At 50.2% G+C, this 24,052-nt stretch overlaps 1 protein-coding gene across 8 annotated transcripts in view; it reads right to left on the bottom strand.

Annotated features, from left to right (window-relative positions):
* slc25a21 (solute carrier family 25 member 21) overlaps nt 1-24,052 on the bottom strand; it is an 80,082-nt gene that overhangs the window by 6,348 nt on the left and 49,682 nt on the right. For 6 of the 8 annotated variants that reach the window (XM_047018158.1, XM_047018174.1, XM_047018147.1 and 3 more), the window contains 4 exons: nt 21,109-21,157; nt 9,805-9,888; nt 1,520-1,586; nt 689-748 (listed from right to left, as the gene is read on the bottom strand). In XM_047018158.1, the coding sequence (XP_046874114.1) occupies nt 689-748; nt 1,520-1,586; nt 9,805-9,888; nt 21,109-21,157 (260 nt within the window). Of the gene's footprint in view, nt 1-688; nt 749-1,519; nt 1,587-9,804; nt 9,889-21,108; nt 21,760-24,052 lie in introns of those variants that run through there. The other 2 variants (XM_047018178.1, XM_047018167.1) reach the window with 2 other exon arrangements.

Genomic DNA, 24,052 nt, shown 5'->3' with positions numbered 1-24,052 from the left:
ATGTGTGTGCGTCTGTGGCTAAGTCATCGACACTAATGATCAGGCGTTAAAAATCTGACGCTTTGAATCTATGACGCGAGGATGATGTGGCTAGTGGACAAAGAGGGAGAGTGAGAAGTAGAAGAAGAAGGAGGGAACAAAGAGGAGAGAGCAGCATGAGGGAGGGTTAGCGGAACGAGATAACCATTAGGACGAGATAACCCGGAGGAGGACGAGATCACCAGGAGGATGAGAGAAGAAGGAACAGGAGCGGTAGATGAAGGAGGAGGCGTGTAGAGGGGAGGAGGAGGAGGAAAGCGACAGACAGGAGAACATGATGGATGGAGCAGGGGAACTCCTCCTGCTCCTCCTGTCTATAACAACCCCACACTGTGGGCTTGTGGCCAAGCCCTCGTGGACGTGACTCAGGTGGGTCATCCATCACGCCTGACACCGGGCTGTCAACAAAGCTGGGGCCCCAGGGCGTCTCCCCGGGTTACGACAGCTGCCCTCAGTCATGTCCCCCGTCAGCCCGGCAGCATGCGTCTGAGCGGCAACGCCACGGCCACTTCCTGGTTCGGCGTGTCATCGGCCGTGACAAGGTCACCTTTTGTTTTCAGAGTCTTTGTGGACTGGGATGGCACGTCGTTGGAAGGGCTTGTGGTGAGGTGATCAGGATGGAATGTGCTCAGGTGTGTGACAGACTCACCAAGCCCGGAGACAAAGGGGTGAGTGTCAGCAGCTTCTTGTATTGCTCGAAGGTGAAGAACTGAAGAGGGGAACAGACCAGGAGAAATGAGCCGTCACCACCAGGAAGTAGTGACTCACACTGACACACACCTGCATACACAAACACACACCTCGACACTAACGCCCACCTAGACACACTTACACAGATACACACAAACATGCACGCAACACATACGGTACATACACACCTACACACGCTAAGACACTCACTGCGCTCAAACACCCATGAAATGCAGTCGCAAACAATCTCATGCACACACGCACGCACGCACACACACACACACACCCACAGAAAATGTGCACGCACAAATTAATGCACACAAACCAAACCCTCTCGCATACACAAACACTAGCCTACATCCAATGAAATATCTGAACAGGATGTACATGAACTGACTGATCCCCGCGAAGCCTTCCAAATACTGTGACTGGGGCCCATTAGACAGCGAGTATCACGGTTAGAACACACATACCTGCCCTCGCCCCTTCCCCCCAAGCCCCACTGCCCCCATCCCCCTCCACCCCCCAGATCCCCCCAGATGGTAGACCTGGCATGTATCTGAAGTGAAGACTGGTGGGGTAAGGGGAGAGAGGGTGTGTGTGTGCGTTTGTGTGGTGGCTGCTGTAAATCCCCGCTGATCAACATTGACAATCCCCCAGAGCAAACATGCAGAACAGGAGCAGCGACATGGCGGAGGGTGTTAGATGATGCTCGGGGCCGGGGGGGGGGGGGGGCTGGGAAGAAGTCATGTGACGCAGTAGGAGACGCACAGCAGGTCCCAGTCCTCACCTTAACTGCCCTCTTAGGAGTCTCAGCCAGGATTGGTGGGACGATGCCCTTATAGAAGCCATAGACACTGCAGGAGAGGGAGGGAGGGAGGGGAAGGGGAGAGGAAGGGGAGAGGAAGGGGAAAGGAAGGGGTGAGGAAGGGGAGAGGAAGGGGAGAGGAAGGGGAGAGTGAAGGGAGACAGAGAGAGAGAAAGTCAGTCTTCAGTGTCGATGTCCACTGTACAGTTATTTCCAGCCAACATACGGAACATGGTTTCACACACACATGACTGTCTGGGTTCTGCAAACAGAGCACAAAATGTGTCGTCTATACATTCCAGAAGTGTCTGCATGTGCAGATTCCCTGTCCTTCTCATTCGTGACCCCGTGCACCGACGGAACGTCCGAACGCCTCGAGAACGTTGTCGCTCGAGGGAACCTCAGCAGTGTTAATCATATGGCTTCCTCCTCCTTTCTGAGACTGCCTCCAGCCAGCAAACTGGTATGGCAGGTCCTAATCTTTGTACAAGCACAACCACAAACAGAGATAAATACCTTACCTGTGCCTTAGAGCGCATGTGTCCATCAATACATTGCAGACGGGCTTCTGGGCAAACTGCTGTGCTTGATGAACGGTCATGTGTCTAATCAAGGTACTAAATGCACAAACGCAATAGCAGAGCCCAAGGTAAGGCCCAAATTACAGGCTTGGAGACACTTCCTGTTTGCAGAGAATACATGGACAATACTACAATCTACACCAGAGATAAGGAGGCAGGCAGGTGTTCCACAGAAGGGCAGTTGGGTGTGTGATAAGAAAACGACCACAGCAGGCCCTAGAGCTACGAACATAGAGGATAAGTCCTTGATAACTTACCCTCCAAAACAGATTGGTGACTTCCATTGTTCGAAGTTGAATTCATTTGCCTGGTCATTGCCTGCCATTGGTCAATTTCTTCGATAAACATTGTTGTATTTGCATCACTTGAGCATACTCTTAACGTACAAACGACAGGCACGTTGAGAGAAAGAGAGATATACTGTCTGCAGAGAGAAATACAGCAACAGAAAGAGGAATACAGCAACAGAAAGAGAGAAAGAGAGATGTCTAGGTTGTTTAGGTTGTAAAGCAGTTGTCTAAGTAAACTGTTCTGTTGCATACTAAACACAAGAATACTAGATTTCCTTTAGATTTCCTTGATGAACAGGCCATCTTGAGCAGAAATCAAATTGGCTTTATCCTGAAAAATCGCACCACCGTTCATGTACATACCCTTCACAGTTTAATTAACAAGTATGTACACCAAACAGAAAATGATGACATATTTGCTTGATTTATTGATTTCAAAAAAGCTTTTGACTCTATTTGTCATGAAAGGCTCTATTATAGACTTCTACAGTGGGGCAAAACATACGAACTGGTTAAATAAATGTATTTGGAAAATAGATGTGCTGTCAAAATTGGAGACAAACAAACTGATTTCTTCACTCAGAGAAGAGGTTTTCGTCAGGGCTGTAATTAAAGTCCAACCTTATTTGATATCTATATAAATGAACTTGCTGTTGAAGCTAGATCAATGTACTGCTCCTGGCCTCTCCCTCCTAGACAGAGAGGTGAAGTCTCTGTTTTATGCTGACGACATTGTCTTACTGCCTCCCACCAAATAAAGACTACAACAACAGCTGGACATTGTTGAACAGTACTGTCAAAACTGGGCCCTTGCAGTAAATATAAAGAAAACTAATGTCATGATATTTCAAAAACGCCCAAGTTGCCAGGAAGACAAATACCAGTTTATTCTAAATAATCATGTAATTGAACATACTATGAGTTATAACTATCTTGGTTTAACCATTACAGCATCAGGGAGGTTCAACATGGCTATGACTAGTGGCACTAAAAGAACAAGCTTGAAGAGCCCTAAATGCAATTAAGAGAACATTTTATAATTTACAAATTCCAATTAAAATCTGGCTTAAAATATTTGATAGTGTGATCCAGCCCATTGCGCTGTATGGTAGTGAAGTATGGGGTCCACTCAGTCATCATAGCTATACCCGCTGGGACAAACACTCAACAGAATCTCTACATGCAGAATTCTGCAAATACATCTTACATGTACACAGAAAAACGCCAACGAAAGAATGTAGAGCAGAATTAGGCAGATACCCAATGATGATTCATATCCAAAAGAGAGCACTCAATTTTGTTATCACCTTAAATCCAGCCCTCTAGACACCCTCCATTCCAAAGCCCTTCAAACCCAAGAGCTGAACCCAGATAAGAGTCCCCTATGTCAGTTGGTGCTGAGACTAACTGCCCCCACTCAGACACACCCTGACCAGTCTCACACCAACACTGCTTTCCAAACACCAATCAGAGTCAACCAAATTATAACACAATGTAAAGAAACCTACCTGGAACATTGGAAAGAGGAAACTAAAAGCCAAAATAGATTGGAATGTTATCTCGTCTTAGAAAGAGAAGAAGTGAATCAATGACTATGTCAATGTCCATTCAGGAGCCTGATGGCGAAATACAGTGAGGTACAGTAGTGCAATGTTACTGATAGGTCAACCAGTAGCTGAAAGTGACAGTGTGTAAAGTGACTAGTATGACGTGAATCAATGTCCATATCAATGTCCATTCAGAAGCCTGATGGCCCTTGGGTAGAAACTGTTGTCCAGTCTGCGTGTGCGCGACTGGATGCTGCGGTAACGCCTGCCAGAAGGCAAGGGGTAAAGAGACTGAAGGATGGGTGGTAACAGTCTCTTAGAATCCTGCCAGCTTTCCTGAGGCTACGTGTGTGGTAAATGTCCTGTAGGGCTGGGAGCTTCCTGTCGATTATGAACTCTGCGGAACGGACCACACTACGTAGGGCATTTCAGCCCCTGTCTGTGCAGCTACCATACCACACTGTGATGCAACCTCTGGACCCAGAGGTAATAATCATCCTAGGAGAAGGAGACAGGGCAGACCTTGCTCTCCTAGGAGAAGAAGACAGGGCAGACCTTGCTCTCCTAGGAGAAGGAGACAGGGCAGACCTTGCTCTCCTAGGAGAAGGAGACAGGGCAGACCTAGCTGCCCAGCAATCTATCAATATGCCACAACCTGAGAGAAAGAGAGTGGCCTAGAAACACAATGCACACACAAAGCACACACACAACATATCCTTTGTGTGTGACTGACGTGTGTATGTGTGTATATATGTATATATATATTAATCAATGTTAATGTTATGTTAAGGTTTTCCTGCTTTAATCTTTCAACTGAATTTACCATATTTAATTGATATCAGATTATTTGGCAACATTAATAATATACCGACCTCCATAATAATAATATAAATACTATTTCTGTAATTCCACCGTTGCTTTGGCAATATGAACATTTGTTCCTTAATGCTAATAAAGCCCATTGAAATGAAAATGAAATGAAAATGAGAGAGAGCGAGGAATACAGCATCAGAAAGAGAGAGGGACGGATGGTGTTTGAGAAGGAGGGAGAGAAAAAGAGAGAGACAAAGAAAGGCACTAAAAAAGAGCATCGGGAAAAGTGAAACGGAAAGAGAGGAAGAGAGAGAGGGGGAGAGCGAGAAAGAGAGAGTATCGGAGAGTGTGTATTGATATTAAACATGTGTGTGGACAGCAGGACAGTGTAGCGTGACTCCAGCACGGGAGATCCTGCAGCTCTATTGTGGAAACACAGAAGTCAACCGAGATGTTCTGCACAGATTAGGTCTGAGTGCAAATATTATTGTTTCCCCAAAAAAGAAAAGAAAGGTGAATACCTCTTAGCAGCAAACAGCCAACCACTACAGCGCCAAAAATACATCCTGGGGCTAATTACCAAACCACATGATATCAAATGACCAAAATCACTCGGTTTCATCCACAAACGGAGATACATATCAACGTGTCCAGGTGGTTGGTATCTGTATGATGCCAGTGTTGTTCCACGTGACATGGACAGTCAGTGTGGTGAATGTGGCTGTTTGCCTTTTGGGGTTTGGAGCGATCGGAAGGCCCTGTCCTGTTGTTTCTTTGACCATGCAAATGGTGGCCACTGATTTCCTGGGTGTGGTCAGTGTGCGGGGGCCCTCGGATGAGAAGGAGAGGTTGGAGTTAGCTACAGGATCACTAGAGGCACCAGAGTGGCCCTCATTTGACTCCTGATTTGATTTTAAATGTAAAGTACACACTAAGTCCCCTTTTGGCTTTCCTAAACAAATGTCCTTCCAGATACAAAACTTGTTAGTGGCCAGCTGGTGTGTGTAAGTGTGTGTGTGTGTGTGAGAGAGAGACAGAGACAGAGACAGAGAGAGAGAGTGAGAGTGAGAGTGAGCGTGAGAGAGAGAGAGAGAGAGAGAGAGAGAGAGAGAGAGAGAGAGAGAGAGAGAGAGAATAGTTGAGTGTGTATGTATGTTTGTATGTGTGTGTGCGAAGGTGCATCCAAGTAATTTGTCTTTTCATTTCAATTTGTAATTCATTTTCATAAAACTTTCCTTTATTTAACAACTCTAATTACGTAATGACAGTAAAAGAGTGTTTTATTTCACAATTTCTGTTTGATAAAATGAAAAGATGAACAATAAAACAGATCATTCACACTCAATTCCTTCCTTAAATACATATTCAAAACCACAACCAGTGTTTAGGGTATTGTGCTCTGGGTTGCTTTGAACAGACTGTGTTCCACATTACTATGACTAAACCATATCAAATTTGAAGTGGGTACGAAGAATCTGCCCCCCCCTCCCTACACACACACACCACTACACACACACGTGCACACACACACACACACACCAGTCAACAACCAGCATGCTTCATCTGCAAACATTGCTGTTTCCCCTATGACTGTTGTCACCTTGAAGCTGAGAAAGGCTAGAAAATGACTGGTCAGGCTGCACAGGTCACCCACATCCCAAACACACTTAACTACACTTCCTGGAGGTGAGCAACTGACCTTTCTAACCCCAAACCAGGACATCTGACTCAAAAGAACTGTCCAACGACGAAGAAAATAATAAGAAGAGGAGGAAGTGAGGAAGAAGAGGAGGGCTTGAGGAAAAGGAAGAATGTGACAGAGACATGAAGGTGATGTCGAGTAGAGAGCTTCAAGGAAGAGCCTCTGGAGATGGTTAGCCAGCGGTCATTAGCAGCTCGTGTGGCGTGACACGTCCATAAATATGGGCGGAAGAGAAAGTTCTGTCAGCCAGGCAGTTTGTCTGCTACCACACTGAACCACTTAGCACCTCTTCACCAACCCTGCTGCTGGCCAGCTCAGACACTACAGAGATAGCTGCGAGAGAGAGAGAGAGAGAGAGAGAGAGAACCCCTTCTTAACAACCCTTTTACATTTCAGTTTAGAAAGAACTTTGCAAAGGTTCCAAACAGCAACTAAATAGGGCTCTATGGAACCTCGGGGTTGAAAATAGAATCCTTTTTAAGATTCGTTCATCTATACACTTCTATCCTCAAGTGTACAGTATACTACATTAAAAAAGTCACAATGTTGGATTAGTTCAAGTAATAAAATGACATAAAGATGGTTTGATAAGTGCAGGGGGGTCAAACTCATTCTTACCGAGGGCCACATCAGCATTATGGTTGCCCTCAAAGGGCCAGTTGCAACGATGTTTACGATGTAAAAACTGCGTTTAGCTGTAGCTTTTGTGAACATGTAGTCTGCTGCGATTGCAGATCGGAGATTTTCCGAGTTTATAAAGTCACATATTTGCGAGAAAATGTCAGAATTATACATTCAATAGGATTCAGCAATAAGCTAGGCCTACTCCTGATTTTAGCCCAGAATCCCCAGATTCATTATAATAAGCATTCGGATTTACAATGCAATGAACAGATGCAAGGATATCGCTGGTTACAACTAGGGGCAATTCCAATTCGATTTGTGGTTCAACATCAAGACACAATACGACGGATCCTCAAATTAGTGGATCCTCAAAGTGTGGATCAGCTTAGAAAAGAGCAGCGTCTTGGCCGTGTCCTGTTGACCCACGAACCTATTGAAAAGTATAATTTGATCAGGTCATCCACTACTGCAGGCTTGATCCATGGCAAGCGATGGCGTCTGTGCTGTGATGAGGTTGACCATACAAAGTGAAGGAATGAGGTTCCGTGAAAAATAAAATGTTCTCCATATTTTCGACTTAATAATGTCGAGTTTTTTTCTTCGAAAATTTACTAGTTTATTTTCTAGGAAATCTGTGACTTTATAAACTCGGAGTACTCTAACCAAGTTCAAGAGCGATACCAACTTGGTTTAAATGCCCGAGGACTTTGGCTGAAAGTGCGCATGGTATAGGTTTGCAGAACCGGCTGCATTTGAGTGCTGTCATTCAAACCATGCTTGCCTTCACCCACAGTTACATTTTAAACTTAGCGTTAAACACTGATGTGTATATACACTGCTTTCTAGAGACGGGATGAACATAATCGAAATGCATTGTGAGAGATGTAGCTTATGGTCACTGTAAAGCAGTGTAAACTTATTTCAATACACCATTTAAGCTTCCACGGGTCTTTCCGCGCGAGTTTGACACATGTGGATTAGTGGTATCACAGTGCTATAACCCTAATCAATAATTGCTAAGTGCCTCATTGGAACGTTGTATCTACGTCCTTCAGCCAGCAGACTGAAGCTGACACATCCCCTCGTCTTTCCCCAGTCCAATCACGAAAGAGAAGCAGAAGAGCTTGGGTTTCTGAGAGAAAACGAGGGGCCCACAGTTAGTTCTCTGCTGCCCTGACATGAGCAGTTTATTTTTAATAATAATTCCACAACAGTGGGCCCTTCTACTATTTGTATAAGTTATAACTAAGTGGTTTGGTCTGGAGATGATCTACTGCTTGCTACTGCAGAGTGATTACCGCCTCTGCCAAACATACTCTGGGTGATAATCACTGTAGAGCAAAGAAGAGTCTTTGAGGATTCCAGGAACCTGCCTGAGTTTCAAACAGTGAGATGACAGACTGTCTCATATGTCGTCAAGGGTAGGTCACATGACTGTTTTTGTTTGGTTATTTCAGTCGCATCCTGTAAGTTCCTCCGAAATTCACTCATGCCCAAACAGACGTAACCACACCAAACTCCTCCACACACGAACACTTGCACGCAAACACACGCACGCATACCCACACAAACACACACACACGTACACACACGCATACCCACACACGTACACACGCGCATACCCACGCAAACGCACACAAACACGCGCGCACGCGCCCACACAAACACGCGCGCACGTACACACACGCACACGGGCGTGCAGGGAGAAGACAGGGCAGGGGCAGCAGGCCGCGGAGGACTTCAGCCTGTCACCGCGCGGCCTCTCGTGGCGCTCAGTCACACCTCACAGCCGATCTATTTTATATCCGCTATAAAGCTGTCGCCTGGCCGTAAACAGATGGAGTGGTGTGCTCTCTCACCTGGCCCTGCACACTGTCACACAGACCTGTCACATGGCCACGCGCAGACGCCCGAGCCCACAGGCTCAAGAACAGATGGAGCTCTTCTGTGCCGTTCTGGAACAGAGAAGGTTCTAGAATAGAAGGGATTTCTCGAATAGGTAGGGCCCCACGATGTAGTTCTAGGATAGATGGGATTCTGGAATTGACGGGGCTCTACAATATCGTTTTAGAGTAGATAAGGTTCTGGAATAACTGGGGTTCTCGATTAACTGGGGTTCTAGAATAGATGGGGTTTTGAAATAGATGGGGATGGATGAGGTCCTAGAATAATTGCAGTTCTAGCACATTTGACGCTTTACAACATAGTTCTAGACTAGATGGGGTTACGGGACGGGGTTCTATAATAGACGACCTTCCATTCTTCTCACTTTCCCTAAATCATCATCGATGCTTTCAAGCGGAGACTCCTTTGAGAGAGAATCGCGCGCTAATTCATTCCAGACCAAAGCAATTTTGGTTCAACGGATTGTCATCCAGCTACGCACGGTTCTACATACGGGGCTGACATGCAAGCTGGGCTGGCTGGGTGAAAGCGACCCCCCCCCCAGCCCTCCAGGTGCTTCTCTATGTGTTATTGCTCGACACAAAAACAGAGATACGACCGTGGACACGGAGGGTCACACTTGCACACCTGTCCCAGCCGAGTATGGGGGTGTACATGTTCGGGAGCTGAGTGAGGCAGGTGGAAACACAGCGTGCTGCCAAGGTTAAACAACATGCTCTACGGATATATACCTCTGACGGTTGTTTGCATATGTGTACGTGTGTGTTTGTGTGGGCTTGTGTGTGTGTGTGTGAACAGGCCATACCCCTCGTTGCGAAAGACAGTCCTGAAGCAATCTCCCAGGTTCTTGTAGCTGTGTGGTTCGCTGGTCCCTCTCTGGATCTGAAACCTACAACACAAGCACACATCAGCAGAGAGCACTGACTACCCATCAGCAACACAGGAACAAACATTCCGCTACTACATATTTCCTGTCTTTCCCCTCTTCTCTTCCTCTCCCTCTCCTATGCGTTCCTCTCGTGCCCTATTCTCTCTTTCCTATTCCTATTCCTATTCCTATTCCTATTCCTATTCCTATTCCTATTCCTATTCCTATTCCTATTCCTATTCCTTCTCCTTTCCCTCCCCTCCCCTCCCCTCCCCTCTCCTCTCCTCTCCTCTCCTCTCCTCTCCTCTCCTCTCCTCCCCTCTCCTACCAGCAGTCCCTCCAGCCCAGAGGAGAACTCAAACATTTACTTAACCCAGCTGATCCAATTAGCCCACACAACTCCCCAGGAACAGGCCTTTAGTAGCTAGCCGTTCGCTGGCTAACACGCTAGTAAGCCCATTGTAACAGCTCTTCAGATACGTGTAAATGTTTTATAAGATAGAAAGCAGTTGGGTCAGGGGGGTTCTGTTGTAGCAAACATGCTGGTTACTCCCTTATAAAGACAGCCAAGATGTGTGTAAATGTTTTACATGATAGAAGGGATGGTGGTGAAGCGCCTTGTGTTACCTCCATGTATGAAACGTGGTATGTAAATAAACTTTGATTGTTTTTTATTGGGTTGACAGTGGGGCTTATGAGCACACTAGTTGCTGTGGCAATGTTTTACATGATATGACTGGACGGAGGTAAGCAGATAGCTGGTGGTGGTTGGGGTGGGGTCGAGTTTTTTCTTTTTTTGGGGGGGAGGGGTTGCTATGGTAGAGTTTAAAGGGATTTTACTGTGTAGAAGCCCTCGGGGTCTGGCTATATCTTCTAGGCCAATGAAGAGAAGGACAGCAGAGAGTGCCTGACCAATGAGATGAGAGAAAGCAGGAGAAGGCAAGTGGAGGAGAGTAGGGGAGGAGAAAATGAGAGGAGAGGGTGAGAGAACAGGAGCAGAAGAGAAGGACTGGGAGAAGGAGAAGAGAATGGGAAAAGGTTGAGAGGAGGTGAGGAGGAATGGAGGAATGGAGGAATGGAGGAATGGAGGAGAGGAGGTGAGGAGGAATGGAGGAGAGGAAGAAAGGAGAAGAGGAGGAATGGAGGAGAGGAAGAGAGGAGAAGAGGCGGAATGGAGGAGAGGAAGAGAGGAGGTGAGGAGGAGGGAGGAGTGGAAGAGAGGAGGTGAGGAGGTGAGGAGGAGGGACAGGGACAGGAGAATGATCTTCTCTTCATATGGCTCTGGCAGGTCGCGAGGTCAACACTGAGTAGTCCGTCCGGGTGCCTGATGGGCCCATAAACAGCCCCCAGGATCCAGGGAGGGAGGGGGGGGGGGTTAGTGGGGTGAGAGGCCTTTCATATCGCCAACAGATTAACATCTTACGGGGGTGTCCCCAAAATGCTATTTTGTGGATTCCCAAATTGCTTGTAACCCCTGGTTGAAACCCAGTTAAAACAGCATAATAAATGGACATCCAACAGCATATTAAAGCAGCAGAAGAAAATAGTTGGGGATGGGGGGGGATAGAAGGGTTAGGTGGTGGAGAGGGTAAAGGTGGGGGTTGGGGGGGAGCACTGGGGATAAGGGCACAGACCCGAAAGATTTAAGACCAGTGGGGCTTGTAAACAAAGTCAAAACTCGCTTAATGAAAGGCATATGACTCCAGGGTCAAGGATGGAAAGAGTCCTGTCCTCAGTCCTCCTCCCCTCCTCCGGCTGCCCAACCCCGACTGGCCCAAGGAGAGAGGGGGTGGCCGGGCCACGGTCCGGTTCCAGACCCCTGACTCCGGCTCTGACCCAGGGGTCATCTCATTTCCTCATGGCCTTCTTCTACCCTGTCATAAAGCCAGGGACCAAACAGCCAGGCTCAGGGACGCAGAGATGACGGGGAGGAGCACAGGGGCCCCTGCTGGTTGGCTGCTACTGTGGCTCTTACCCGTCATCCTACACGCGCCGGCAGTGCTCGCTGAACCGCAGGCAGGACGAGGCAGGGTGCGGAGGGAAGCCAAGCACAAGGCAAGGCCTGGCGGACATGTTTAACAGGAGGAAGACGCAGGTAAGGAGGGGGCGCGTTAACGCGACCCAGGCGAGCGGTGAAGGGTCCAGGCCTGCTGGTAAAAAGAGAGGAGATGGGGACGGTCCCGGCCTTGGAGCCGGCTCTCCCGGTCGTAAACACAGCAGACAGAGGAAACGCTGGCACGCCCTGGGGCTTCTTTAAAACTCCCACAATCCTCCTGGGCCTGCTCCCACACACTGCCGAGATGCACTCGGAGGTGACGAATTGCGTGAGTTCATCAACAGGGACGACGACGACAACTCCCCCCCCCTCCCCCACACACCCACCCTCCCCTCCCCTCGTCCCCCTCCAGCCTGTCCTGGTTAACTGGCCCCGCGCGGCCCTGTAGCTGCCCAGGTGAGGGTGAAGGCGAGGGCAGGTTGGAGCTTCTGTGAGTGAGACATGCACTCCCGGGTAAATAACCCTGGAGTCTGGTCTCTCCAACTAACCCGTAACTCCCTATAAAAGAGTCAAGTCTAGCGGAGCCCAAAGCAGGCCCGGGGTAGATGAAGGCCGGGCTAGCGGGCTAGCGGCCCCATTCTTTTGTATTTTTATAGACAGGAGAGCGGTGTTAGAGGGCCAAGCGGGGCCCAGGGCCTGGTCTGCTCCCAGTGCCAGAGGTAATGGGCTCGGCCCGGCCCGGCCCGTGACCAACCAGAGGTCGCGTCACCCGGGAGGGGGAGGAGTCTCTGAGGTGAAGGCCAATAATGAACGGTGTAAAAGGGACCCCTCTGGGAACGCGTGGCAGTTACGGGGCCGATCAAAAGACACAGGGTTTTATCACAGGCCCGCTCTAAAGGGGCGGGCCGCTCTTTGAAAGGAGGCGTCTTGGACGTCCTGGCTTCGTTAAATGTGGGGGGTATTCCCCCTTGCAACACCCCTGAGTGGGGGTGTGGGGGAGGAGGGAGGGCACCGAGACGCCGATCGGGTCGTTCTCTGACATCCAGCTTCCCGAGGGGGGGGGTGTGTGATGTGGGTGCCATTCCAACGGCAACCGCGGCATATACAAAACCTCAGGGAGCCTGTGATGCGTTGAGGGAGCCTGTGATGCGTTCAGGGAGCCTGTGATGCTCTCAGGGAGCCTGTGATGCGTTCAGGGAGCCTGTGATGCGTTCAGGGAGCCTGTGATGCGTTCAGGGAGCCTGTGATGCTCTCAGGGAGCCTGTGATGCGTTCAGGGAGCCTGTGATGCTCTCAGGGAGCCTGTGATGCTCTCAGGGAGCCTGTGATGCTCTCAGGGAGCCTGTGATGCGTTCAGGGAGCCTGTGATGCTCTCATAGAGCCTGTGATGCTCTCAGGGAGCCTGTGATGCGTTCAGGGAGCCTGTGATGCGTTCAGGGACCCTGTGATGCGTTCAGGGAGCCTGTGATGCTCTCAGGGATCCTGTGATGCGTTCAGGGAGCCTGTGATGCGTTCAGGGAGCCTGTGATGCTCTCAGGGATCCTGTGATGCTCTCAGGGAGCCTGTGATGCGTTCAGGGAGCCTGTGATGCTCTCATAGAGCCTGTGATGCTCTGAGGGAGCCTATGATGCGTTCAGGGAGCCTGTGATGCAGGCTCTCAGGACTTCCCGTTGCTGCGTTAGTTACGTTCAGGACATGAACGCTGGCCGTTTGGCTCCTCTTCGAAATGCTTTACCGGCCCGGGGAGTCTGGATGGGATGTGTGCCTGCTGGTCAGTATCTGTTTGGCTCTCTGCAGAGCTGTGGGCCTCGCCTGCTTAAACCCTCCTGTGGGACTCAGCACAGGAACACGCACCAGGAAAAGAAACAATATCAAATGAAAGACAAGAGGAAAGAAAATGAGATAAATGAGTGAGAAGAGAGAGAGATGGAGAGAGAGAGAGGTAAAGAGTCAACTATACCTCATATTAGTACATAAGGGACTCCAGGAGGCAGCATTAAAAGGAAATCTATTTTTTACAGCCAGACAGTTAATTTTAATGAGCGGGATCATAAAGATGGCAGAAGTCCCCTGCATCAGTACATGAGCTTGAGAGAAACTCCCAACTTAAATGATCCAATATGGCAGAAGGGCCATCCACTCATATCTCTAGAAGGAGCATCCAATCACACATCCCCACAAGCGGCGGCCAATCGCGCCTCCAGCAGCGGCGGCCAATCAGCTGTCCGGCTGAGGGAGAGACCAAACAAAATGGCTTCTCTCCCGTCCAATGGCTTCTCGACTCTATGAATCACCGTGTCAATGTGTTTTCTTTTTTGTAGTAGTCAGCAATACATGTAGGAGCCTGACTGCGACACATAACTACCAGGAATAACAATCTCTTCACTCGGACAGCCTTTCTGTTTGATGATGATCTCATGTGACGGCATACTGTGTCAATATGTAAACTGAGAAAACGTAATAACCGACCAAATCCCATTCTGAAATCAAATACATCCCTTACCTTGACAAACGGTTATGGGAGGGGAGGATGATGGAGGAGGGGTAGAAGGGTGGAGTGAGACAGGGGGAGGCCAATAAAGATCTTGGCTTTAGAGGGAGAGAGATAAAGGAGAAGAGATGATGGGAGATGGAGGAGGGGGAGAGGGAGGAGGGGAGAAAGAGGGAGAGGGAGGGGAAGCGATAAAGCCTTGGCGCTGGTGACCCGGCAGGTTGCCTGGGCCTGGTCTGGGCCGGGCCAGCTTGGGTTTCAGCAGCACCACAGGCCCACTGGGGCCGGGACAAGCCCGGTTATGAAGCAGGGGGACAGGGGGACAGAATGGCGAGCGAGGTGGGGGTGGAGGTGGTGGTGGTGGTGGGGGGGGATCGTTACATGGCTGTTACAGAGTCAGGATGCGCTCCACCCCCGCGCCCACCCCATACTCCCTCCCCCTCCATGGGCTCCTCTCACAGATAAAAAAAGGACTCCTGTGCCCCCCCCTTCCACCCCCCCCCCCCCCCCCACCAGGATGCAGGGGCAGGCCAGATGCTCCTCGTATAGAGGATAGGGTTAACCCCTGTGATGGAGGACCACTCAGCTGGACCACTGCAGGGCCGGAAGAGATGCAGAAAAACAGCCCGATGAGACCGGGGGCAGGGCAGGGTTAGGCCAGGGGTGGGTTGGGGTTAGGATCAGGGGTGGGTTAGGGTTAGGGTCAGGGTTAGGCCAAGGGAGGGTTAGGGCAGGGTTATGGAGAAGGAGGGTCAGGGAAGGTTTTAGGGCTGGGGTCGGGGGAGTGATGGGCCAGGGTTAGGCAGGGGTTAGGGCAGAGGGTTCTAGGTCAGGGTTAAGGCCGGAGAGGGTCTAGGCCGGGGTTAAGGCAGGGTTGGGTGATCACAGGACTGGACTAGGGCAGACATGTCATATCGACTTCCATGAGGATGTGCCCATGTTTGGTAGAGTCCAGTCTGGTAGCAGACGGCTGCACTGGACGAGCGGCTAAGCTCAAGACAGCCCAGCGCTGGCTGGAGCGGCCCGGGACGCTAACAGCTACTTTGATGTGAGGAAATGCCTCAGGATTAGGGAACGTCTCCAGTCAGCGGGCGTCTGAGGGCAGGAACGCCCTCCGGTCGAGACAGGACGCAAGCGTGTTTCCACGCTGAAACCCGAGACGGCGCATGACTTCAGGCCCTGTTTCTGCTCCTAGCCCCCTGCCTCCTCGCTCCCTGCCTCCTCACCTCCTGCCTCATCACCCCTGCCTCCCGGCCCCCCGCTTCATCCTCATCCACCTCCTCGCCCGGTCCCAGACACACAGACCAGTCCAGGATGAAACATGGAGGACATTAGCCATGTCACCAGGCGTCCCACAGACGCTGGAAACAAATGACTTTTCATCAGGCCCTTTACAGCTCCTTTAAAACGGCTCGTTTCAGCTCTGTGGGGCATCCTTCTCTCTGTAACATAATGCGTTTGGGCGGCTGAGACACCTACTTGGACCAGTCCTGTTTAATACAGGGTCGTAATATGCAGTGGCAGCAGGAAATATAACTAATATTGCACATCCAGGAGAGCTACAGTGCATACAGTACAGTATACCACATGTACAGTACTGTATGGAACATAACTGAACTCCCAAAGTATAGAATGGCATAGGGCTGCATGGGACAGTGTGGCATTTTCACCGCGAAAAACAACAAAGACCTAAGCACAGGTTCAAATCCCCCCTCCTCCCTCCTCTCCCCGTACACCCGAGACGGGAGGCCACCCCCACGGCGCTGTCTCCGCGCATCGTGGGAGCCGCCCCCCCCCCCCCCCCCCCCCCCCCCCCCCCACAGCCGCGTTAAACCAGGGAGCGTCGTCTGCCAGAGAGGGGCTGCAGGACGTGAGCAGCGCTGACCCAGCCTTGTGCCTGCGGGGCTCCCTGCCCTGCTGTTTGAGGGCCGTGTCAGGGATTCCTCCAGAGGAGCGCCAGGGTTCAGCTAGCAGTCGGGGGTGGAGAGGATTGGAGAGATGGGGGGGGGGGGGGGGGGGGGATGGGCAGGGGGAGGGGGGGGTGGAGGGCCATCCTCTGACTGACTGTCATCCCCCCTCCCAGCAGGACAGAGGCCATCATCTGTCAGGGGGCCATCCTCAAAGTTCGCTCCCCTGCCCCCCCCCCCCACCCCTCCCCCCCCGACACACACATGCTTTCATGTGTGCAGGGATCAAATGGAGGCTGTGTTGTCATGGTGACCGCCGGGAGGAGGGGCCGAGGCTGACTCCAGGTTTTTCTAATCAGGCTGAGGACAGAGACACACTCAGAAACACTTAGAAACACTCAGGATGAAAACACATTTAAAGACACACTCAGAAACACACTCAGGACAGAGACAGACTCAGAAACACACTCAGGATAGAGAGTGAAATGTTGAGTGAGATGTTGAGAGGAGATGTTGAGAGGAGATGCTGAGTGAGATGGTGAGAGGAGATGTTGAGTGAGATGTTGAGAGGAGATGTTGAGAGGAGATGTTGTGTGAGATGTTGAGAGGAGATGTTGAGTGAGATGTTGAGAGGAGATGCTGAGTGAGATGTTGTGTGAGATTTTGAGAGATGTTGAGTGAGATGTTGAGTGAGATGTTGAGAGGAGATGTTGAGTGAGATGTTGTGTGAGATGTTGAGAGGAGATGTTGAGTGACATGTTGAGAGGAGATGTTGAGGAGATGTTGTGTGAGGTAGAGGGAACGTTTGAGGAGGAGAGCAGGGCGAGGCATCGGAAAAGGGGAGGCGTCAGACGGGAGATGAACACAGTTGCCCAGCTGGCATGTTCCTGTGTGTGCGTGTTTGACACGCGCGTGTGCGTGTCTGACATGTGTGCGTACGTGTTTTACGTGTGCGTGCGTACAAACCCAGGGGGAGGAGCCTGCTGTAACGGGATCCCGACATGAAGAGCGCTGCCTGAGCTCTGGGCTGCTCTCTAATGAGAAGGGCCTCGTGATCAGAGTCAGATGGCGGGGCCTCAAGCACGCTGCCCTCCCGCGGGCCCTTGCCGCCCGACACCCTTTGTTGCCTCCAAGTGAGCTGAGACCAGGCCGTGAACCATGTAACTCAGGTGGTTCCCAGGTTAATGAAGAGCAGTAACTCCAGAACCACTGTCTCTGTGTCTCGGGGCCCAACAACCTCCCCCCTTCCCCGCCCCCGCCTCCACAAACCCCTGACCCCCCCCCCCCCCCCCTTCCCCCTACCCGTGGCGAGGGTCAGGGTCAGGGGCAATTAACTGTTTACTTTGTGTGAAATATGCTGCGCCGACGCACACGCCACAATGCGCGTCTCGCGTCCAGACTCGCACTCATTGGACCACGTGAGGTGGGCAGGCGACGAAGGAGACCGTTGGTCAGGATGGTGAAAGGGGGCCTGTGGCAGGGTGTGTCTCTGAGGGAGGCTAGATGTGGTTGTGTCTGGGGGGGAGGAGGGGGGTTGGGGTCAGAGCTAGGCTGACGGAGGTAACACACTGTGAGGAGCTAAGTCAAAACAGCGTGGGCGAGGTGCAGTCTGAATCATGGGATGACAAGGCAACCAGGCACTCGGATTCAACAACTGTGTCACATGACCACAGTGAGAACGTCTTCTCCAGATACGCCCAATGGTCCACATGCTTACCTGAAGAAATTCAGGAAATGTTTCCTGAATCGTTGTTGTGGCTATATAATCTCTCTAACAAGTAAAATGAGATTGTAACCTCCTTCCCTCCTTCCCTCCCTCCTTCCCTCCTTCCCTCCCTCCCCTCCTACACACACTCAGGACTGAGACGTCATTTGGAAAAAGAAGTAAACATGAACTTTTAGTTATGTATATTTTTTTGTCAGGTTCCCCCTCCAGAAAAAAAAAATCCCTTTGATACCGTGTTGGCGGCTTGGTGGAAAAAAGTACATTTACTCCAGTTGCTCCAATTTGGGCCAATACACATTAAAGCAGGAGCCAGGTCCTAATAAGAGCCATGCATGAGAGGGGGAAGAAAGAAGGAGAGAGGGACAGAGTGAGAGAGACGCACAGAGAGAGGGGGGGGGGAGAAAGAGAAGACGAAAAAAGAGAGGAGAGAGTGAGAAAGGGAAAGAGAAAGGGAGAGTGAGAGGCTGGGAGAGAGAGAGAGAGAGAGAGAGAGAGAGTGTGGAGTAAAGAGAGAGAGAGAGAGAGAGAGAGAGAGAGAGAGAGAGAGAGAGAGAGAGAGAGAGAGAGAGAGAGAGAGTGTGGAGTAAAGAGAGAGAGAGAGAGAGAGAGAGAGAGAGAGAGAGAGAGAGAGAGAGAGAGAGAGAGAGAGAGACAGAGAGAGAGAGTGTGGAGTAAAGAGAGAGAGAGAGAGAGAGACAGAGAGAGAGAGACAGAGAGAGAGAGTGTGGAGTAAAGAGAGAGGGCAGCATGTAAGAGAGAGCAGCCTGGTTGAGGTGTTTTTGTGTCAGAGTCTGAGCTCTCGGTGCAGCCTCCTGCTAATAGATTTCAGCTCCAACACAGTGTCCCAATTAGCCAGCTGGCTGACTAGCAGGGTGCTGTGTCAATGTGTTCACAGATTAATATTGCCAGTGTGTATTCCAACTTATGCGTGTATGTATAGTGTGTATATATATACACACAGTATGTACTGTATATTATGTATATACAGCACATACATACATATGCAGTTAGCATGTGGTTGTCCTTCAGTAGCCAGGAACCTCCTGAATTTTAAAGAGGCCAATTCCATAAACGTACAATATTTTTGGCCTTGGCTACAAGTTCCTGTCGAATAGCAGAGCGACTACTAAGTTTACCCCAGTTGCGGAAGGGACCACGCTGCCTGTGGGGATATTTGCAGAGGATACGACGAGAGCAGTTGCACGGCACCGACACACAACGCTGCCGTATGGATCCGCCATCCTCGCGGACACACAAACACAAGACAGGTCACTAAAGCTGTCGTTTTTTAGAGGGGCTTTAATCTCTTTTTTAAGGAAGCACATTACAAAGAAAATAGTGGGTGCACTTTTAACCCTCACCCCGTGTGAAGATGGACAGGCAGGGCTCCGGGCTCACCTGTAATAAAGCCTGTACCTTCTTCACCGGGACGTAAATCAGAGGGCCTCCGGGGTATCAGATATCGACTGACACAACGCCGCTCTTTTATCCTGCCACTTCCTCTCTACCCTGCTGCTGTCGCTGGTGGCACGTCCCCTCTTCAAAGTGCAAGCGTCTCCCAGTCTTTAAAAGGCACGTCTAGAAGTTTATTTACCAAGAAACGACCGCAGTAAATGACAGAAAGGCAGCACAATTTACTGAAGGGTGGGTGGAGGTGGGGGGGGGGGGGGGGGGATGTGGGGCGAGGAGTATTGGGGAGGAGGGGATGGGGGGGGGGGGGGTGGGCTGGCAAGGGGGCTGAGCCCGAGCCAGAGGTCTTGGCTGGGCCTGTGAAAGACCATAAAGCTTTAGTAGTGACCCACGACCTGTTTACGGCTGGTTGAGAGGCTGTGGTGTGAGGGTCCTAGTCACACTCCACCCTGCTTCAGTCCCGTGGCAGCACAGACGGGGGGAGAGAGAGGGAGAGGGCGAAAGAGGGAGAAAAGGAAGGGGAGAGAGGGGAAGGGAGAGGGAGGGATGGAGGCAGAGGGGTAGGGAGGGAGAGGGAGACATAGAGAGAGAAAGAGACCTAGAGGAAAAGAGGGGCGTGAGGGAGAGATTGAGAGAGGGGGGAGAGGGAGAAAGAAAAAAAAGGGAAAGAGACAGAGAAAGGAGAGAGAGAAAAAGAGAGAGAGGGAGGGAGGGATGAAAACAGGAGGAAATAAACCCCCCCAGATGAACTACAGCTACTCTCCCAGCATCAGATTTATTCTCCACGTTCCGTTCTTGTTCAGGCAACCACAGGCCGTGAAAGCCGAGGGATGGAATTTAATGAAATAATGAGGTAAAAATGTGAGCGTCTCGCAAACATAAAAAACGTATTACTTAAAAACATCACCGCGGTAGAAAGGGGGTAAATGATGCATTTCATTTTCGACAAAATGGCCGAGGTCTGGCACCAGTGCCCGCTGAAAGGAGGGGGCCGGCCCCAGAGCAGCAAGAGCAGGTCTGGCAGGAGAACTACCCTAGAGAGGGTCTTAGGACCCTGGAGAGAATCCTACTAACCACCCTACTGGCAGCGTTGGGCAAGCTACTTGGAAAATGTAGTGAGCTAAGCTACCAGAGCTAAGCTACCAGAGCTAAGCTACCAGAGCTAAGCTACCAGAGATTCGACATGAAATTAAGTTTCACTACCCCCCAGAGAAATGTAGTGAAGATAAGCTACAGCAAGACGGCAAACGTAGTTTACTAGATAAAACAAATTATAAATATTTTTACATTGAACCAACCTTATTCCGAGACAATGCTTTGTCAGCAATCAATGAAACTGCCAGTCAAACAAATCGGCAGGGAGAAAAATGCCTTAAGGCCCTCCTGCCTTCAAATAGAAGACATGCATAAATGAGAGGGAGAGACTGAAAAAGGTGCTTATTGATTGTGTTTGTTTTTCAGATTTGTATCAATGAGGTTTTTGTTGAGGTTTCCAACTCATCTCTTAGTTCTTGTAGACAACAATTGAGGTACACCATGTCCACCACGAAGAATGATTTAACCTTCCACAATCTGGTCGGCCATTGTTTTTCATGGTTCCTATCAAATCATTGTGTTACTTATGATGTGCATTGGCTAACTTTTGACTGTGCCTGGCTTCTCTCCAGAATATTCCGGAAGGAACAGTGGAGGTCCACACTGTACGAACTCACCTGGTCTTCACCACGTCCAGGGGGTGCATCAGACAGATCTCCACCAGACCTGCCGAGGAAACCACAACCATATTAGGGCCCATGAGGTCACATGACACTACAGTGTCCAGTACGTACACCAGACAGATCTCCACCCGGCTTGAGAGAACGTAGGTAAAGCCCAGCGGAAGAACATATGACTTCTAGTCCTACCTGTCATTGCTTAGGATAAAAGCATCTGCAAAATGATTGTAATAATCCTATTAGGTCACAACAGCACTCGTAGGACATCATTGAGCGTTCAAGGCTGTAGCCCTGTTCACAGTCAAGTCTGCAAGCCTCTCAAGGTCTCCTTCAGCAGACAGGGAACCCCAGCACACATCAGTCTGAAGTTCTCTGTGCCATCCTGGTCCATCTGATCCAGCTGGCAGGAGTATGGTGAGCAGTCTGACTGCGGGGCTGGATGTGATGTGTCTTACCCCTCCAAACACCATCCCCTCCAGACACCATCCCCTCCAGACACCATCCCCTCCAAACACCATCCCCTCAAAACACCATCCCCTCCAAACACCATCCCCTCCAGACACCATCCCCTCAAAACACCATCCCCTCCAAACACCATCCCCTCCAGACAGCATCCCATCCAGACACCATCCCCTCCAGACACCATCCCCTCCAGACACCATCCCCTCCAGACACCATCCCCTCCAGACACCATCCCCTCCAAACACCATCCCCTCCAGACACCATCCCCTCCAAACACCATCCCCTCCAGACACCATCCCCTCCAGACACCATCCCCTCCAGACACCATCCCCTCAAGACACCATCCCCTCCAGACATGGATTTTGATCTTCCCTTCTATGGTGGTGACTGGTCCGACTCAACAAGCGTAGCAGCTTGGTTGATCTGCTGATGTGATGTGCCACATATGGCCTGCACCCCGGTCATGTGTGAGCGATGTTGACTACCAATCTGTCTCTCTCACCGACACACACACACACACACACACACACACACACATACACGTAAACAAAAAGTGCACACACACACACAGAAAAAACACATACACCACACACATCAACACACACATACCCACACACACACACGTCCTTACTAAGTGCATCGGTGCTAATAAGCCATCAGTTTGGCATTGGGAGACGTTCAGGCTTAATCAGGCTGATATTCTCACTCCATGCCTTGTATTTAATGGTTTCCCCAGCACATTCCGCACTGTGTACACAGCTGCTCTGCAGTATAGACTTCATTCTAATTTGCTCTATTTAATATATTGTCTATAAACAAGACAGTGTCTCCATTGGGGTTTTCCCGGAAAGTAATTATCACTATAAATACCACCGAGAAATTACTGTCTATAGTTGTATCTTAATCTCTGTCGAAACCTTTCGATGGATAGCCGTCAAACTAGAGGGATTAAGTCCACAGAACAAAGGCAGTTTTGGGATTACGGGTCTGTTTCAGATAGATTGCTCTTCGTGGGCAGTTCTGGGATCCGACACGTCTTGAAATGCGATGCTTTCCTTCGCTGTCGAGGCCGCGATCACACAGGGAAACATTCCTCAGCCAGACCTGCCTGCTTGCCTGCTCAACCTGTTCAAACACACGGCATTCTGGGAAAGAAGAGAACGCGCCCCGACAGGTGACCAACGGGGAGAGAGAGACAAGGAGGGAGGGAGAGGGTGAGTGCAAAGAGAGAGAGAGATAGCGAAAGTGAGAGAGAGAGATAGCGAGAGAGAGAGAAAGAGAGAGAGAGAGAGGGAGAGAGACAGGGGGAAAAGGGAAAAAGAGTTGACTGCAAATTGTGAAAGAGAAGGGAGAGAGAGATTAAGAGGGAGAGAGAAGTAGAGGGGAGGTAGGTAGGTAGGTGGGTAAGGGGGAGGGAGGGAGGGGTGAGTGCTGAGTGAGATGGTGAGAGAGTTGGAAAGAGAGACAGCTGAGTATGGGAAAACACAGACCTTACCCAATCTCCTTCCCGTCTATCAGTTTTAGCACCACAAGTGGGAAACCAGTCAGAAACACCATAATAAGGCGACGTTTAGCATCGACCTTTGCCAGAATAGCTCAGGGGGACTTGAAGCTCTCATTCTCATGAGCAAACGATGTTTTCTCTCACATGGTTCCAGCCGTTGGAATGAAGCTGGGTTAGGAGATCAACACAGCCTCATTCCTCTCAGACCTGATGACAAGCAACGATCCATTCAAGTGGATGACTGTTGGAACAGCTCAGAACCCAGGACAACAGCTTTATAACACAGTCAAACAATCCGTAAAAGACTTCATGATCTATATCAGTACCAAGCTATTAAACCTCACATCTATCAAAATCGATTTGGATTAAATGGCATATCAAGTATAATATAATGCCCTGTATTCTAATCTAGTCAAATGTAATCCAAATCTAACGTAATCTGGTTTACTATCGTGGGCTCTATGACTGTATGTTTTCTGTCCTGGGGTGCCTTTAAGACTTTGGAGCAGTTTTTAGATGTGAGTTCTTCAGGGATTAGCCGTGCTAGGCATGACTGTGGAGGGAAAGTATGTTTGCTTGAGCGCCCAGCCTGACGGTTCTAGACATGATGGCTGGCCAACGAGCAATGGCAGGTGAAGGGAGAATCCTCCGGGAAATGACACAGCCAGCCTGACAGACGGGTCTGACGCAAGATGGCCGCCTGGTAACCTCCGCCCGTGGACGGTCTCCCTCAGATGACGCCGGTTTTGGAACCTCCAGCTCAGATTAGTCCAGGGTCACCGACACGGTGAACACTCGCTAACCCCTAACCCCGTGGAGCCCCAGTGCATCATGGTCCTGCCGCGTCAGGCTGTCAGCACGTGCTACTGTTTAACCACTGAGGGGCCTAAGCAGCCCGGGGGCCCACAGGAACCCTGGGAACTCTTAACACTCCTCCACCTCCCCCCAACACACTCCTCAACGTCCCCCCAACAC

The sequence above is a fragment of the Hypomesus transpacificus genome, chromosome 3 (assembly GCF_021917145.1).
Source record: "Hypomesus transpacificus isolate Combined female chromosome 3, fHypTra1, whole genome shotgun sequence".
NCBI classification, from domain to species: domain Eukaryota; kingdom Metazoa; phylum Chordata; class Actinopteri; order Osmeriformes; family Osmeridae; genus Hypomesus; species Hypomesus transpacificus.
The sequence above is the reverse complement of the archived record's forward strand: the minus strand, read 5'-3'. Positions and strand labels throughout refer to the sequence as shown.